Raw genomic sequence first — 19,071 nt, 5'->3', positions numbered from 1 at the left:
AGCTAAAGCTACATAATGTATATGTGGAAACACCAATGCAGGACAAGCTAGCAAGGCGGCATCCATCCAACTCCTTTATAACTGGCAAAAATGAAATTTTGCCTGAAGATACTGTTGTTGAAATGTGATGAGGAAATGTTATTTTCCTCCACAGTAATACAGACAACAGCACAGACACACTGGAGCAAACAAGTGACATAGCAAAGCTTGTGATGTGTGATCATATGGTTTATATTTGTGTCTGATGACTTCCATTCTGAAGTGTATATAATTACTGTATTGTCTTTGTACATTTGTTCCTATTCTGCAGGAAGAGCAGGAACGTTGATTGAGTGTTAAGAGTCACTCAAGCTGCTCCCTGTCCAAACTGACATCTACAAGACATATGGCTGTAATTCATAATGCAGTACCCATGCTATTGGCAGGGCAGGGAAAATGAGGACTGATATTGTGTGTGAGTGCCTTTAATAAGCCAATCTACACTTGTGAACAACAGAATTATGAGCACACAGATATGAGGTGACACTGATTGCCTAACAAGGGAACATGTCACGGTCTGTGATCTATTAGAAGACAAGGAGGGACAAACAGTGATGGGGGATGCACTGGGACAAGTTTGATCCTGAGAAGCTCCAAAAACAGGACTTAAAGGATCTGCTGTTATGTCTGAGACCACAGGGCCTCTTCAGAAGTCAGCTCTGTGCTGTTCATTAACAGATATAATACATCTCTAAATAAATGATGCATTATGAAATATATAAAATATAGGAATGAGTTAAAAGTGAATAAACGTAAATAAATGTAACAAAAACCTCTTTATTCTGATCATACTGATTTTTATTGACGGTATCAAACAGATTTTCCATATAGGCCCATCCCTAATGACCACTAAAGCTTACCAGGCCACATGACACTACAGCTAATAACTTCTAGTTGAGTATCAAACAGACCAGAGTCTTCGACGAGTTAGAGGCTCTTAAACTAAAAAAAAAGCCTCATCAATGGTCTAATGGAGCTAAATTATGACTGTATGGCTGAATTAAGGTTAAATTATTGTCTGAAATGTGGATTAGCAGCTGTAATACACCTGTCAGTGAACTAGAGGAAGCTGTATCAGTGTCAGTTGCCTCACCTACGTGTGAAAAGTAAACGCATGTATGATCAGAGTTAAAGAACAATGGTTGGCTGGAACGAACACTGGACTTTCACCCAAGAGATCAGTGTTTAAGTCTGTGAGAAAGCCAAAGTCCATGTTGATTTCTTTGGAGGTAATGTAAGTAAGTTACCTACACAACATAACGTATGTTAAGTAACTTACCTTTCAGTGTGGTCTGAAACAAAATAGCAGGTATGAAAGATCCCTCACACCATGGTCCGAATCAAAGGATCAAAATATGGTCAGTCTGGATCAAACTAAATCATAGTTGTCTTCGTTTGCAGTGTAAAAAGCACTTCTGGTTGGTTCGGACTTTTGGACCAACAAGCCAATCATTGTCAAGTATTGGGACGTAAGCATCATGCAAAGTTCGTAAATGCGCTCACAAAATTGCAACCGGATCAAATGTATTAAATGTAACAAAACTTTGGTTGAACAACCTTGGTTTAGATGTTGGCTCCAGAGTGGGACTACAGACCCGTGATGTCATTCAAACAATGTAATCCTGCAACAATTTGTGCTTTCCTTCACGTTAATATTAATAAATGAATCATCATCGATTTCTTTTCTCTTTAGAGCACCTTGTAAGTAGGTCAGATATTCTGACACTAATGGGTCTAACTTTCGAAGATTCAACTTGACTTGCCTTTCAGCCTCTCAAAGACTAAACAGTATATATGTGATGTATATATGTAACCATAAAGAATTAGAATTTTTAATTTCATGCCTTGGAGGGGACTTTGAAGTAACAAGAGTGTCTCTGACTCATGCACACCTTGGCTAGTCTTCTTGTCTGAATAACTCTTGTAATCGCAGCCAGATGTCAGCGAGATCCAATAAAATGTCCAGCTCTCAACCTCCAGCTTTGCACTAACTAACTATGTGGCTATGAAAACCCAACACCACATGGTGGGTGGGGTCAGACAGAGAAGAAGAAATGGGAGGGCGGGTACAACAGACATTAGGAAAGGTGAGATGAATCTTGCAAAAGGAAGCGGATAAAGAAGACAGCAGACGACTATGTTGACCACATTTAGCACAGGAACTGTCTGAGAGCGAGTCCACGTGAAAGTACCAGTTTCTACCAGAGGGAGAAAGACAGCGAGAGACTGGGACGAAGAAAGTGATCTATCTGCATCCCAAGAATACTCAGCTCTTAAATTTGACCCATAACGGTGAATGAATGAAGCACACAACCATGGCTTAAAAGTGCATGAAGTATGATGTGTGGAGAAGGCTAAATGAACTTTGGTTTCCTCTGACCACTGCATTCTCACACGCTCTTATAAAGTGTCCTTGTTAGAGGAGGGACAGCTGCCAAGCGAGAAGCCCATAGTGGCTGTGTTCCTGCGCAGTGAAAGCCTGTCCGCTGTGTCTATCTGGAGGAAAATAAATGGGACAGAGAGAGTGAAAGAGAGAGAGAGCGAGAGAGCGAGAGAGGAAAATGATTGAGAGGCAGGCCAAGGCAGCTCTGTTGCGGTCAAGGCCTCACGGCACATTCCAGCTGACCAGAAGAGTCGGACTGTCAAACTCACCAAACAGAGCTGATTCATGACCCTGCTTTGTAGCTGGTGCCATGTACAGTTATGTGGCTGCTTCGAGTAGGATTCAACGTAGGACTGAACGACCACTTCCCGTTTTATCCCCGAATGAAATCAATGACCTGCTGCTCTTTTGAGGGGAGTTACAGCAGCTCCTGGCTTACAGTGGATGACAGAGTCGTATAATAAAACAGTTCATGAAATACCAAATATAGAGAATTTCTGAGGAAACCTGAAGGCTACAGGCTCTTCTGTCCACCTGTTGAAGGAGATTAAAAACAGCAATACAACTAATGATTGCTCTCATCAATAATTGATATGCCAATAGGTTTTATTTTTAATCAATCCATGAATCCTTTAGTTCACAAAATGTTAAAGTCACATTTGAAAAGCAAGAAAAAGATAATAATAATAATAATAATAATAATAATAATAATAATAATAATAATAATATGCAACAAAACGATTCAATTAATCTAGTTTCTAATTAATCGTATAATCATTTGGTCTATAAATGATAGAAATGTAGCACTGAAAAGCTACAACTGGGGAATGTCTGGTATTTGTGCTTGAAAGATAATGTTGCCAAGGTATATAGGCACAAGTCATAGTAGCAGGGTAGTCTTTGTATTTGGTCAAGAAGGAATGGTAACGGTGGTCATGCAGCAGGTACGAGCCTGTGGCTTTCAGCAAAGATAACGTTGCCAGACAAAAGTTTGTAGACAAAAGTCCTTGTGGCGTGAGGCAGACAGAGCAGAGGTGGTGGGTGAGTATTGAGGGGAGTAGCCCTGGGACGGTAGTACTGCTGTTGGGCTCTCCTGAGGTGTCGTGGGTCTAACTCGACGAAACACCGGTGAAGGGAGGTGCCCACTTCCCAACTCTAGTGAGATACTGCACACTCTCACCTCGTTGCTAATGCTTTGTAATCGGTACATGGGTGTATGAGCAATGTGGGTAGTCGTATTAAGGTAGGGTTAGCATAGCATCCTGTGAGTGAGTAAGACTGCAAGTAACATGGAGTCAGTCAACCTTTGCGGTATCGTTCGCAATAATATGGCCCTTCAAAAATAATGGTTTCAGTCCTCAGCAGGTACAGTGTATGGAAATCAGCAGGTAAAAAGTGAGCTTCCAAATATGGCAGCAGAGCTGACCAGCTTGATGCCGAGTGCAAAAATAGGCCGGAACAAACCTGCAGGCAGGTGAGTGTACCAGTGCACAACACCAGCATCAGAACAGAAAGCCATCAGACATTCAACTTTTTGTAGCCCCCGAGGTTGGGAACATCGTATTGCTCTGTATTAGGAATTATATAATCAATCACAATATCAGTCAGTGACAAATTCTGATTATTTTGCATCCCGTGAGGGGGAAACCATGGAGCGGACAGCTTAGTGATCCCATAAGTGCATTGTATTTGTGATGTATGACACGTTGAAGCACACGGTGGAGAGAGATCACGTGTCAGGTGATAGTGAAAGATCTTCCATCCACACGCAATGTGATGACAAATTAGAAAGTTGAGTCACGAGAGGGAAGCAGAGGAGAGGAGAGGGGGAAGGCTAGCGATAGCCAGACTTCATAACAAATAACAATCGCTTGCAATCAGTGTCAAAATTACAAGCAAGTTTCACCTGAGTGGGCACTTTTGGCTGAATGGATATCACTTCCCCTTAACCACATGTCCAGTATCAGGTGTCTCTCTGCGGCTCTAATGCACAACAATGAGCAGGAGCTTAGTGGAAAGTGATCTGGGATCTGTGGTTGGGAACCTTGTCAAACCTCAGGCTGGTCTCACATTTAGATCAACAGCAGGGGGATGAGGTGTGTGTGTGTGTGTGTGTGTGTGTGTGTGTGTGTGTGTGTGTGTGTGTGTGTGTGTGTGTGTGTGTGTGTGTGTGTGTGAGTGAGTGAGTGAGTGAGGGGCTATGGGAAGCACTTATGAGCGCAGTTATAAACTGCTGCTGAGGGTTTGACGACTGAGCAGCTAGCATGTTGTTGCTTTCAAACGCATGATGCTGCTGGGTACTAAGTTTAGAAAGCAGAACAGAAGTTGCTGTGTATTTAAGACAGCATATGTCCCTTTACCAACATATGCATGTATTCCAGTGTGTGTCTGTGTCATCAAGTTAATGATTGTCTGCAGCATGCCGAGTCAGTTGTCCGGCTACACTACCCCACTTCTCCAATCCTTCCTTCCTCCCGCTCATCCTTATTTATTTAGTCATTCACTCAGATCACCTCTTCTCTTCTCTTCTCTTCTCTTCCTGAACTATCATCACACGCCTCTTTTTTTCACTAGTTTTTACACAGTCATTCACTCTCTAATCATTAGCTGTTGATGTAGGGAGTGGTCACTTAAAAACTGAACATACACTCCTGTGATTGTCAAAATGCATACAAACACAAGCACGTGCACTTCAAACCTTACACACTCATAAACACAGACACGCACACGTGATTATAAATACAAAGCAACACTTACAGCGCTGCACATGAGCCCGCGTTTAAACCTGCACACTAACATGTTTATGCAGAGTGAAGCTAAAAAAGGAAAAGAGGAAGGAGTAGTGCTACTTTCAGGTTTGTGCAACATTTAGATGGTGCATTTCCCTCCGAAGGGCTTCTTCACTTAAATTCTAAGGACACATTTACTTTTGTTTCACTTTTATAATACCAGCGTCGGTGGTGGCGGTGGATGATGCAGAACACGGTGAGGCACCACAGTATCTTACATAACAGCACAACACAAGTGGCTTATAAACAAGTCGTGTTTAATTTAACCTGAATAGGTGCCCCTGTGACTCGTACAGCCAGGCATCAAACTGAATGTGAAACATGATGAAAAACACTCACTCAACCACACACTGCTGTGCACAAGAGCTGTCTCCCCCACTTCCAATAGCATGCTCAGCGACACGTGAAATGATGATACCATGTGGAACCTGATTTCACCCCTTTTTGGTTAACGTAAATACAGAGAAGCTGGCACATCAGGAACAGTCCAATTCAGGACAAAAGACGGTTCATCCAACCTCCAGGTTTGCAACTTTGACCATAAAAGCAACTGTCTGAATACCTGCTGGCTCAAGTGATTGCAATATAAATCCTCCCAATGCAGAAGATTCAGTGTCTCCTGAACAAAGTCTGACTGCTTCTGACTGTGAATGTGTTCAGCCAGAGTACACAAAGTCTCACACTTGTGGAACAAGGTTTTGGCTGCTTTCGTTGTGTTCCCACTGACCAAAACAAAAAACAGTTGGCAAAAACAACACAGCAGAGAAAAAAAACATCTATTATCACCTGGCCTGCTTTCATAACTGGGATCTGTACTGGAGAAAATAAATAGTAAGTGGAGATTTTAAGTGGGTCAACTTTCATTCCTCAAACATGACAGCGAGTGCTGTAAGTAACAAAACAGGAAACTAATTATTTTTATTCATCAGCCCGTGGCAGAGCAATTCTGGAACTCACCTGCAACTTCTGCAACTACAGCTTGATTTACGACAAGAAACTCAAGCTGAAGATTAGAACTATTTTCTTTACAGAGTATTAATCTGTTTTAAAGAACAAACCAAATGCCATATCATTACAGAATAACACTGCAAGGGTCGACCGACTCAATATTACTACCTGTATTCACCTACTAAATGCCTTGTTAATTCACATTATATAATAACAAAATTATTTTCTTCACTATTAAATAAGTTAAAATACCCATAACAATAACCTAAAGCAGCAGGTGACCTCATTCAATATCAGAAAAAAGGTTTAAATCCCAAAATATCACATTTACTACAAAGTAATAAGTAGCACATACTTAAATTTGAAAAGATTAATTGCAGATTCATTTTCTGTCAGTTGGCTAATCAATAAATTACCTGGTCATTGCAGATTTATATTCCCTTACCAAAAAACACATCGATTTCACATGTGCAAACACTCATGTTATCACATGACACATGTGATTGTGCACATATGAAACATGTATTTTGGGAAAAGTTTTCATGGCATAATGTGTGAAGCTCGTGTAGATTCCTATGTGAAAACTCTTCCCCATATTTTCCCCATGTTATTATATGTTACAACATATAGTAAACATGCGTCATACATCTGATCAAGTGTCCCATGTAGGAAACATGGGAAACTCATGTCTATTTTTCCATCCATGAATCCATGCAGAATGAATAATACAAAAACTAATCAAACAAATTTCATAAAGTTAACAAACAAATGCCTCTCTGTATAACTGACACATGTAATAATGCATGTATGATTTATTCAGCTCACCATTCTTTGAGCTTCACATAGGTCAGTCAACAACGTCCATTCATCACCTCACATCAAATCATAATTCTCTTCATTAAGGTCACAACAGGATTACATATCAAGCGCTCTGTCCACTGACGTCTAATATGTAATGTCTATATGCCATGAACTCTGAATCTAATCAAGTAAGATGATCGTCTGCACTGTAATTTATTGAGCCTATGACAGTTTAGCTACTTTACTCCGAATCACAAACCACAGCGATTTCAACCCCGGCAGAACCACACATTCATTCATTACTGACAAGTCAATAAATGCACTGCGGTTTACTTAACGTCCAACTTTACACGGGAGCAAGCATCCCGTTTTGTTCCGTGTCAGCGGCTTATGCTCTGCTCAAACAAGACCTCAAACAATGTAGTTGTGCTCTCCTGACAGCCCTCCTCAGCTTCTGTGATGTATAACAGCAATACTTGTATTGCATTATCCCCGCACGGATGACCTGACACTGAACCCATCCTCCTCATCCCTAATGTAAGCACTGTAAATGTGCTATTTATCACACATGCACTGAATAACCAAGGGCACACTGAGGAGGTCTTAATTCAATCCACATTCAAAATCTCACCTCATCCTTCACAGCCCTTACAGTCTCCAATCCTCGCACCGGGTCCAACCCTTAATGTTCCATATAGTAGTCAGTGAGTCACACTGACACACATACATAATGTAAAAGGGAGAACAGGCCTCATTCTTTGCATTCTCAGACCTCATCTGGCTTCACACATGAGGCCCTGAGCTACTGCTCCGACACCATCATCTAACCATGTGTGGACACTCCACCCCCACCCCCCGATGATGGCACAATCACGAGCCAGAGGCCACATCCAGGCTATCTGTAGGCAAAGGGCCCCTCCCCAGCAACAGGGTGGAGGGACTTGGATGGGTGAAGGGAATATAGGAGACCTGGGCACAGGGCCAGTCTGTCAGAGCACAGCCTGAGCGGTCTGGCCTCAGAGACACATTGAGGTAAGATGCTGCTTTTAGAGACGCTGCAGTTTTGTAATTTCACATTGTCAGGCATCTTAAAACATAGCATGATTTTTCTACTTTACGACAGCAGCATGCATCTAACGTGGTGCGCAAATCAGTGAGCAAGACGGGCTGATGACAATATTAGATTTTTATATGATTGTTCAATCAATGTGATGAAACACTTGAGATTTCTCAGGTGTCTAATTCACTAGATTGTACAGACATCACCAACTGCTTTTACTATCAAAAGTTTCTCAATTGATTTCCAGAAATGCAAGATTTTATGAATATCGCTGCTGTTAAATTATGAGTTTATACATTAAAATTAAATATACTGGATTTTATTATCACTGCCCACCCCTAATTTATAATCTTTTAAAAGGATTTATTTCAGCAGTGTGTGTGTGTGTGTGTGTGTGTGTGTGTGTGTGTGTGTGTGTGCGCGTGCGTGTGTAAAACCCAAATCTTTCAACTTTGGGATTATACTGACTGTTACAAATGTTTAGACTGGCACTGGCACCACAACAGATGTAATCTGTTACCAGATTACAAATTACAGATGAAGATACTTTACTGATATCAGTCTTGATAGGATTTAACTTGGCTGGGATTATAACAAACAAAATAAAATAAATAAATAAACTTCCTCACAACATAAAGCAACAAAACACCTGCAAAGATGTAAGATTGCAATTCAGTGCCATTTATCAATAAAAATTCTACCAGAATATCCACATGGGAAATGTGAATAGTTTTCAAGAATTTCTTTAGTCATGTGCATTTGTCACACATGCTCAGTTCAAATATTTGCTTGAAGAGTGTAGCAAGCACACATTTCTTCCCTTCATCCTTACGGCCCTCTCTGCACACGCTGTGCTCATGTCTTAAGTATGTCTTTGAACCCCACAGCAGCCACCGCGTGTATCTGACTGGTGGTACATGTGCACACACTTCCTTACATTACTTGAACGTGCCACCATCTTGAATGACTCACAAGAGCCAAAATGATGGGAAGCTGCGTGTGCAGCAGCTGGTGGCCTGTGTTCACATTTTCTGACGGTAAGGGTGAAGGCTCTCTCTCCTCTTAACTGCTTTCTGTAAACTCAAATTCTACAGGATCCCGTTCCCACCTGCGAACAACACCCGACGCCTCCCACTCAGTCTGCTGCATGCATGAGCGCATGTGTCTGCACCTCCACCTCCTGAGAAATGGGAGGCTCAGTGGCCACACTTCAGCACTGCTGGGGTTTCAATTAAAGCGATGGGCTCCTGGGATCATTACTTAACGGTGTAAATAAATGAACGCAGGGGAGCTGGGAGATCAGTCTGTGTAGCGATTGTGTGTCACCCACCTTAAACAGACTTTCTGTCAGTCCTCGCCTGACCTGCGTCCACAAGAAGGCGCAAAAGAAAAACAGGGCGATTTCGGTCCAGGTAATGTACGCGTTATCCAGGAGAGTCCGTTTGGAGAGCTCCAGCCCGCAGCTCCGACAGTCTCTCCATGCGCCAAGCAGGACGGTGGAGGCTCTGGTGATGAGGTCCAAGTATCCCGGCATGGGCTCCACTTCCACCGGCCCGGCGCTCCCGGCATGGCTACCCATTGTGGTGCGACACAGACACAGCCACACACACACAAAAAAAAAAACCCGTGAGAAATTACTCCAGCTGAGGAACAGAGGGAGTCCGGCGAGCAGTACAGTCCAGACCGATCGGTCAACCAGTTTGTTAGCTCAACTAAAACAGCTAGAACAAGCTTATCTAACCAGCTTACTCTCTTCAGTAGCCTAATTCTTTGTTTTCCAAATTAAGACGTGGGCCCATTCTTCGCCTTCAGGACAGTTTTATGAATGATGGCAGGGCCCACCACGTCTGACCAGACAAACCGACAAGAGCTGGATTTGATAATCAAACAAACTAAATAATAAACACGTTTTGCCTATTAATCTGAGCCATTAGCGCCAGTCTGCTGGAGGTTTCTTCTGATCACCATCCCGCTACGCACACGGCTCATCTGCGGCAGCAGCGCGTCCCGGTTAGCCGCCTAGCCGAGTTAAATCAAACGCGCACGATAGTGAATGGACCAGCATGAGCAGCAGCTTCCGAGCCAGCGAGCTACTTGAACGAGTTGGTTTAATCACCGGATCGAGGACACACACATCAGCGAATTGAGATCGAGGTCCGCCGTTTGCGCCGCCTTTCCAGCGCCAAAACCCAACCAGATTATTGTGCCGCTACGCTGTCACACACGCGCTCATCTCCGTCCGTTATTCGCCTTATGTAACGTCTCTGAGCCGCTGCGGGAGCCGGAGCAGCAGATTCACAACAAATCCGCACACGGAGGCGAGTTATTCCAGCGAAAAGGAAAGGATAAATAAAGAAGGGGTATTATCCTGTGAAGGAGGCCGCCGCCGCTGCTGCTGCTTCTCCTCCTCCTCCCGCTGGTCAACGTGTCTGAGGCTGACAAGACGCGCGCTGCTCTCCGCGGGGACCAACTCGTGCGTCGAAACGGGGACAGCTCGTTCGCGTTTTAGCCAAATGAGGAGGAGAAAAAAAAAAAAAAGCAGAGGGGGCGTGACGTAATTAGGACCGCTATCTTCTATTTGAACCCTCTGCTTGAAGCACCGAGGATTACAAAGGATGACTTAAAGAGACAGTAACACACAAAGGCGTCACGTTTACATCTTGCTCAGATGTCAGAGAGCACTTCCTCCTCGTGATTGGATTTCTTTTCTCGAATTCATGCATGTATCCTCCTTCTGCTTGCACACAGATCCACACAGGGGACACGGTACCGGTATTAAACATTTATTATCATTTCAAAGGAATGCTTGCATCACAGATGTCAGGAAAAGAAATGCACATTTCTAAAGAATGGAGGCAGACTGACATGTTTCGTCTGCCCCCCCGCCCCCCAGGGAAATTACGACTTTAGGGTGGTTTAAATAACACAGCCAAGTAAAAGTATCAAAACAAGTGTATTTAAGTGACAGAGAGAGTGTCTGTGTGTTGACTTCGTGGTGTTGAACTAAAGTCCACTGTTAAGGTGCCTCGGTAGAAGCAGATGTTTTATGCCGTCGCGGTGGGAGCGTACTGCATCGATAGTCTGTCAAACTCATTCTCCTGCAGGAAAAACAAAGAGCGGAGGAAACAGTTACACACCGCGGAAATACAAAATATAGGAACAGCTGTGCATGGCATGGGGTTGTTTGTTAACGGTGTAACCCAGTTTTAGCACGTTTATGTACATCTGCGCTCTTGTGTCATAACAACACAACGTGTGACGAAGGCTAAAGATTTGGCGTTTAATGCATCAGCTGGACATCGGCTGCCGAACCATCGTGACATTCAAGCCAGGTAATTAAATGACAACAGAGTACAATCAAGAAGGCGTGCCAACAACGGTCGGTGGGTGTTCTGAGACTAACTAGTCCTGGACATGGGACAGAGGTATCCCTCCAACCACGGGTGAGTTACCTTGGCTAAATAGTCTTTGAGGAATGGGTGGGCTTTGTGTGCATCTTTCAGCTGGGAGAGGTACCGATTAGTGACCTGATGACAGACAGAGACAGATCATGCTGAAGTTAGACAGTGACAACAGTAAGCAACAGCTAACAAGATCCTCCTGGACAAAGTTTAAACACCTGCGAAGAATAGGTTTTCAAAGCAAAGGTTATGAAGGTTTGTCAACAATGGAACATGTTTTTCGGGGTCTGAAATTGTTTGTTTTTCCTTCACGGGAGATTTCTGCACGTGTGCGTGCCTGTCTGAGCTCTTGCAGTCTGAAGTTGCTGACAACCGGGTGGAAGACGACAACTGCTGTGTTCAAAACCGTGTCCTTACGTACGAACAGTGTTTGGAGCGCATAAGTGCGTCAAGTGTGGAAACATGGAGTGCACTATAAGTTCCCTGGATAGTGAACTCAAAACAGTCCACAAACTGAGTTGTTAAAAACACTGGACTCTTTCTACACTCACGGCCGAGGAAGCAGCAGCTGTTGCTGAAAACTGTGCTAAAGTGTTTATTTTTCACCAAGTCCCACCATACTGCTGCTGGACGGGAGCCTTCAGTTTGTTTATTGTGATAAACAGAGGGTAAGAAACACGTTAACTTCTGGGTAAAATAAATGAAGCTGGTCGATATATTGGCAGGTGATGCATTTATTCCAGTTATTTCTGGTGAGTGCAGTACGGTAGTGTGCGATTTGATAGTCAAGTACAACATCGGTAAGTGTACTAACATGTAAGCCTATTATATGCGAGTGCACTAAGGGAAGTACGTCATTTGGAACACAGTCAATGTCAAACACTGTGCGCCAACCAACCCGCTGCCAGCCACTGTCAATCGAATATGATGAAACCACAACTAAGCTGTACACAGTGTCAAATGATGATTTTTATACCCAAAACTTAACTTGTTGCTAAATTAGCCATTAGTCATAAATATTTTATGTCATTGAGTAAAACTACTGCTCGAACTGTGGATTGTAGAGCTTCTAGGAACGAAGGTACTTTCAATATTGCCGTTTGAAAGTCGCCAAACAGCTTTGTTCTTGGGAAACTTTCTGATCTCATTTCAGTCATGATGGAGGAAACGGAAAACAATCATATTTTTGCTGCACAGAAGCAGCGAGTCGAACCGTCTGTCGTCGTCTGGAACAACCAACTGGAAAACTTTGTTTCACTTCAATTTAGGCAAAAAGTACCTTTCAGTCATAAAGTCTCTTCAGTCTCTTCTGTCATACCCACAAATAAGGCATTTTTTAAGCCAGTTTGCAGAGAAATGTCCACATAATTCCAGTTAACCTTGAGTGATGTGTGCTAATCAGCGGTTATCACAGGCAGAGCGTTTTTAATGGTGACTGCGAGTTAATGGTCAGCATCCTATCACATTGCTATCAAGTCCATCAGATGGAAGGAAGATAGTTGAGTCTTTATCTCATGAACTCTGAGTTTCAGGTTGTATAACACACACACACACCTCTCTAAACCAACAGATATACATGAGCAATACTTTCTATTATAAAAGACGTTGCTCGCTGGAATATGTTTTCCTGATTTACACAAAACAAACACATGAAGTAGCGAACATGTGCATCTGAACAACGTTGTTTGAAGTCCTTTTTGACAGAGGACCAGTTTGTCTGAAGGAAACTGCTGAACTGATGGTTGTTAAAAACAGTGCCGTCGTTAACAGTTTAGAGTCCAAAGTCTCACCTCGGGAGCTTTGCCCAGGTGCTGGGTCAGCACTATGAGGTTGATCAGCGTCTCAGGGTGGCTGCTGTCCTGATAGGGGAGAGAGAAAGAGAGAGATACAGAAATTCACAGGCTTATTCTCACAAAGCTAACAGGACGAGTGGAAACTAGACCGTGAAAGATAATCGTACCTTCTGTGTAGCACGTTTTGTGTCTCTTGCTGGGAGCACACACTAAAGGAAAATGATCTGAATTCTCTGTCACAAGTACAGCAGACAACAAGGTGTTGCAAGTAGCTGCAATGGCTATTTTAACATTATAGCAACACTGGATTTATGTATTGGAGATATCCAAAATTCAATTCTCCCGGGTCGGAAAGAACATTTCAGATATCCACACCATAATTCCTTCTATTTAACAAATGACGACTTGTAATTCCGGTTCAACATGGGTACATTTTCCTTTTTTAGATATCCTAAATTTAGTGGGAGTTGTTCGGGGTTTTCTCGGTTTCTGCAGGGCTATTGCTGTGGCTCCAGCGGTGGGTGGACAGCAGTCCGACTAAAAACTATGCATTTTCACGTAAGTTTGGATTATTGTCAAAACAATATTTATCTAAATATGCAATGTCTGAAATGAAAAGAATAATCACCGAACATTGTGAAAACAAAACTTCAAGTGAAGCTTTTAGTGGCTTCAGTGTTGTGAAAAAACACTTGAGTGCTGCACATAATTGTTACGATGGTGGGAAAACCCTGTTTGTATATATCATGAACTGGAATTAGGAATAGTCGTAATTTAATTGTAAATATGCATTATCAAGTTATACATATTTTTAAATACATTTTGAGTTTTGATGGGGTGAAAGGATGTTGCAGAAATCTTTAGTTATATTAAAAATTGTAGTCAGAGGGAGGCGAAAGCAACTTAAGGTAGCTCAGCAACCATTTGGCAAGATCCTGAGACACGTCAGAGAAGCCTGAAGTTTGAGTTTTTGACCGCCGTTAATGCTGCTGCCCGCATACAGCAGAAGCTATTGATTCTGCTAACTGTGGTTCAAATGCTTTGCAGGGCCAATATTTAATAGGAAGCCTCGCACGAGCAACGTCACACTTGACCACAGATAAGTCATAATGACATTTATGATATGTGCAGCTATTTTTTGGAAGTCCAAACTGACTCTACAGATGTCGCTTTAACAAGTCAGAATAATGTCAACGATATCTTGAATAAAGATTCCAACTAGTCACAATGTAATTATGGCCAACTGGATGTTGTTGAACAGTCAAACTTTGCTAATAAATGTTAAAAGAGCTCGCCATGTGCTGCGGTGATCCAGTCTAATGCTGCAGTCTGCCATTTAAAATGGAAGTAGAAGGGAATTATGAGTGTCACTCCAAAACTGTATATTTCTCAGTGTATGTATGCAAAACTATCACTTCTGCTTATTGATTTGATCTATCACAAAAAACCATTTGGCTGCCTTCGGGAGACAGAACGCGAGCACTGATAAGTCACATTACATTCCTGTTGTGTGTTCGTGGAGAGACAACATCAATGGATAACCGCTGTTTTGTAAAAATGTAACCAGTACGACTGTGGGATGATTCCCACACAAGACACCATGAACCTGGGGTCTACGTCATGGTGCTGAATTACTAATTCATCAAAGTCATCTGGCTAATAGACAGGAGGTGTCCAACACATCCATTCACAATGAAGACGATGATCATTTAGAGAGAGATGTAATTTTTTACAACTACAGTCAACAAAAATCCATAATATATAATACAACACTAAACATTTACAGGCCAAGCTGAACTCTGTTAGAAATGAAGCACATTAATGTTGGGCTACATAAAGAGTATGTGCTGCCATCTGCTGTAACAATGAGGCCAGATGATTTTTTTTTTTTTTCTTTCCAACTGCACATTACATTATTAAAGGAAGTCTCAACAGATGGTCACATATCTGATTTGTCACATATTGTTGCTTATGACTTATTGACATTTCCCCATTATTAAGCTAAAAGTGAGTCATTTCCACTAGTATACTCGTGACTTTTCTTTTACTAAAGGGTTTTGGTAAAAATTTGAATTTGGTTGATAAGGTTTAACCCTATATTCACGTTACATAGCACCTCTGCAACAACTCCCCTGTGTTCAGCAAGCATTTAATAAGGATTTACTTATGGATGATGTGGATCGAAAAACATCCTCAAAAAGAAGGCATGAAAGGCTTTATGGGGACTAAAAAGTGAATATACAGTGATTCCACTACAGCAAGCTCAATATGCCAATATATATTTCAGAGAGGAAGATAGAAAACAAGAGTCAAAAACAAAGAACGGACTACAGTCTTCTAACCTTATCCAGTGCCTCCTGAAGCACTCCCTCAGCCTCCTCCCACTTGTTCTGAGCCATGTAGCAGGCCGCCTGCCCGTTGAGAAGCAGCAGCGTGGACGAGTACTTGTCAGACATCTCTTGGAAAATGTAGTAGGCATCCTGCAGCTTCTCTCCACCCTGAAACAACAAGCAGAGCGTCAGTCAGCGATCACTCTGGGGGTTATTGATAAGTGCACCACGTGTTTTTTTTTAAAGTGTTGGGGATACATATATGCAACATGAGCCGTTTTAGTAAAACAGTCGATCCAGCTTGCGCTTCGGTCCATCACAATACAACCTGAGTGTTGATAATGTGATTAAGAGGAATTTAATGTACTTGTACACTCAGACACATTACTCTGATCACTCCACTGTGGGCAGAGGGTTAACAAATTTTTCATGACGGAGCATTTATTCATGTATTGATCCTATATCTTTGTGATGTTACAGAAATGAATGAATGCTTTTCTCCTCACCACTGCAATATTAACCCAGGCTGTGGCTAGCTGGGTTAGAGTAGCATCCTCATCCTGCTCCTGCATCTTTTTCAGCTCTTTCCTGGCGAAGAAATAAATATTTTGTCATTGTGACTTGAGGAAGACAGCCTCAATATAAACAGTGTCTGTTTTTATCTATGCAAACATTTTACTACTTTGTACTACACAACCATTAGCAAAGAACCAGGGATTATGTTAAGTAACCCAACGTTATATTAGTTTGTAATGAACGCACTTAGATTTTTCTATGAGCCTTGAGGTGACAAAACTAAATAATAATTTATTTTTTATGTATTTTGCATGACAACATTAAAAAACACCATACCTTGCCAGGTCCAAACGATCCAGACTCAGCAGCACCTGAATGGTCATGGCCATACTGATGAATGAACAAATGATTAGTGTCAGTCTTGTCAGTTTTATGCCGAGTTCCTCAAAACGCAACCAAACCGAGAGACCAACGGGGAGAAAAATGTGGGCCGGATGTAGTACACATCCAATACCCACTTCAACTCACAAAACAAAATTAATGGACTCGACTCTGTAGGGTCTACATATTCTAATGAACCCTTTACAGTCTGATGTTGATTTTTCATGAATGTTTCTGTCATATTTACCAAAATGCCAGACTAAATAGAGTACCAATGACTTTTGTATACAAATGTCATTGATCTCTTACACACCCACATTACCCTTAAATGCATGTTTGTTTACTTTTGAAGATTTGGCAGCACAGTGAATCAAGAAGCAAATTCTCTAAAAAAAAAAAAAAGATCCATTCCTCTCTCTCTCTCTCTCAATAAACATTCAAATGATCTTTCATACCTTCTGGTAAGTATTTCCATCCGTCAAGTGAAATACGGTAAAATAAGTTTCAAGTGGGCCGTGAACAAAATCTTGCTGACACATGGTAAAAAAAAGTATAATTTTGATCCCCTCTTACCACTCCAGGCTTTCTCCTTGGTGCAGAGTCCTGAGAGCAGCATCAGTGTTCATCTCATGGTAGTAGATGGAGGCGGCCATGAGGAGGAAGGTGGTGTTGGCGGCATCCACACTCTTCGCCATCTTCTTGTCCAAATCAGCAACAATAGCATCCCTGAACAACAACAACAACAACAATATGTATAAATAAACCTACTGGTAAGATCCAATGGGAGTCCTCGGTTCGATTCCCAATCACCCAGACCTTACTCCATTTCATTCCCTGTCTGTCTATCCTGCACTACCTGGATAATGGCAAAAATGCAAAAAATAATGTTGCTTCTTAACTTTGTTCAACTTTTATTGTAGACATGTATATATATATATATATATATATATATATAAGTAAAGTTGATTTGGTGCTTTGTCAAATTTTGATACTGACAGATTCCTTTGCTAAAAATGTGAATAAAAGTACTGACATAGAGTATGTAGACAAACAGCGTAGTGTTGTGTTTTATCCCTCCTGTCCGGTCTCGTGCTCCTTCCCTGATGAACTAAATGTTAAATGTAAACTGGCACCTTTTGCTTTCGCTGGACAAATACTCCGCGAACATCTTCACAGCCTGAAGCTCCGGGGGAGAGCTGTCCTTGATGTCATCCAGGACAACAGCATACTTCCTCTGCAAGAGCACGGGACAGAAGACACCAGGGTTAGATGTGTATATATATATATATATATATATATATATATTATTTTTTGATTGTGTCTGATGACACGTGAATGATGAATCTCACTGGGACACTCGGGCTTACCTGAGCGATGTACGCTCTGTACAAAAACATGTCCCGTTCAACCTCCTTCTCCGGTGATGACGGCTTCAAAGGAAAAACACGAGTTGCAGTTTAATATCAAACTCAGTTCACTCGAGAGAAATATGAAGCTAATACATTTAGCACTGTTGCTGGCAAACGCAGCGTTGGCTGCTTTTTTTTTTAGCCAAAGAGGTGCAACAATGAACAACGTAATACACTTTACGACAGTTAAATGTTTACATGTGATACCTACCTTCACCTTCTGAGCCTCATTAATACACTGTTGATAACTGCCGATGTAATATGCATTTTTCACGTCGAACAGCTCGTCAACATCGCCCTGCTGCGCCGCCATGTTGACTACAGAGTTTCCGGACACGTAGCAAAAATACGTCACCGTTTTATGATTTACCGAGGATTGTGGGAAATGGAGTTTAACAACAAGGTGCAATTGTTGTCAGAGACTGTCAGATCAAATTTACTGTTTAGCCCTAAAAAAATAAAAAAATAAAAAAATAAAAAATAAAAAAAAAGACAATTCTTGGACCCCCTTCAAACACACACACACACACACACACACACACACACACACACACACACACACACACACACCAATAGGACCAGCGTATTGGTGACACAAAACAATCATTTCATTCATACATCTATTATTTTTACATTGTTCTCAAATTTCATAGATTAAACAATATTAATCTATTGAGAGAGTGCACAGATAATGTGCGTATAATGTAATTATTTGTTTCAACTCAAACAAAATGCAACCATCCATTAAAAATGGCCTATTTCAAGCAAAAAAAATGCCATTGTTGAATGACACCAAATCTAAAGACATGGATATATAACAATCTTGTAAAAACAATAATCATGTCATTATTATTTAGGTAGTTAGGTAGTTTATATATATATATATATTTGAAAATGCTGTTGTTTGTTTCGATAATGTTTTTGCACAGTTAAACCTTACCAATGGGATTTTTAGAGCATTTCCCCCACTAACCACTAGAGGACGCTCCAGATCAATTTCACCATTACAAGTGTCTTTTTCTTTTAAGATGCAGATGTGCATCCACAAAAGTTTTACAATAAAATACAAAGAAATGTTGATACAGCTCCATTTGTAAATAAAATGCTATCACTGGACATTGCAAGACATTGCAAGGCTAAAGAAACAAAACTTGTCAAGAATAATACCACAAATAAAAAATTAACACAGTGGTAACATAACAATGCAGGAAGGATATGACC

At 41.5% G+C, this 19,071-nt stretch overlaps 2 protein-coding genes across 3 annotated transcripts in view; both read right to left on the bottom strand.

Annotated features, from left to right (window-relative positions):
* Positions 1-10,543, bottom strand: part of cers1 (ceramide synthase 1) — a 30,887-nt gene extending 20,344 nt beyond the window's left edge. The window contains exons 1-2 of one of the 2 annotated variants that reach the window (XM_069150519.1): positions 10,137-10,543; positions 9,351-9,591 (exon numbers count right to left, since the gene is read on the bottom strand). In XM_069150519.1, coding sequence (XP_069006620.1) covers positions 9,351-9,591; positions 10,137-10,156 — 261 coding nt within the window. In that variant the 5' untranslated portion in view covers positions 10,157-10,543. Of the gene's footprint in view, positions 1-9,350 lie in introns of both variants that reach the window. The other variant, XM_069150520.1, reaches the window with a different exon arrangement.
* A 248-nt stretch (positions 10,544-10,791) lies between these two features.
* Positions 10,792-18,189, bottom strand: cope (COPI coat complex subunit epsilon). The gene is made up of 10 exons (XM_069150511.1): positions 18,062-18,189; positions 17,809-17,871; positions 17,575-17,675; positions 17,015-17,167; positions 16,397-16,450; positions 16,051-16,132; positions 15,557-15,712; positions 13,212-13,280; positions 11,473-11,547; positions 10,792-11,118 (listed from the first exon to the last, which is right to left on the bottom strand). The coding sequence occupies exons 1-10, from the start codon at positions 18,161-18,163 to the stop codon at positions 11,065-11,067; spliced, it is 909 nt and encodes a 302-aa protein (XP_069006612.1). The 5' UTR covers positions 18,164-18,189; the 3' UTR covers positions 10,792-11,064.
* Positions 18,190-19,071: the final 882 nt, after the last annotated feature.

This window comes from Embiotoca jacksoni, unplaced genomic scaffold (genome assembly GCF_022577435.1).
Source record: "Embiotoca jacksoni isolate LCO1_2020_lvr unplaced genomic scaffold, fEmbJac1.0.p SCAF_16, whole genome shotgun sequence".
Classification (NCBI taxonomy): Eukaryota; Metazoa; Chordata; class Actinopteri; family Embiotocidae; genus Embiotoca; species Embiotoca jacksoni.
The sequence above is the reverse complement of the archived record's forward strand: the minus strand, read 5'-3'. Positions and strand labels throughout refer to the sequence as shown.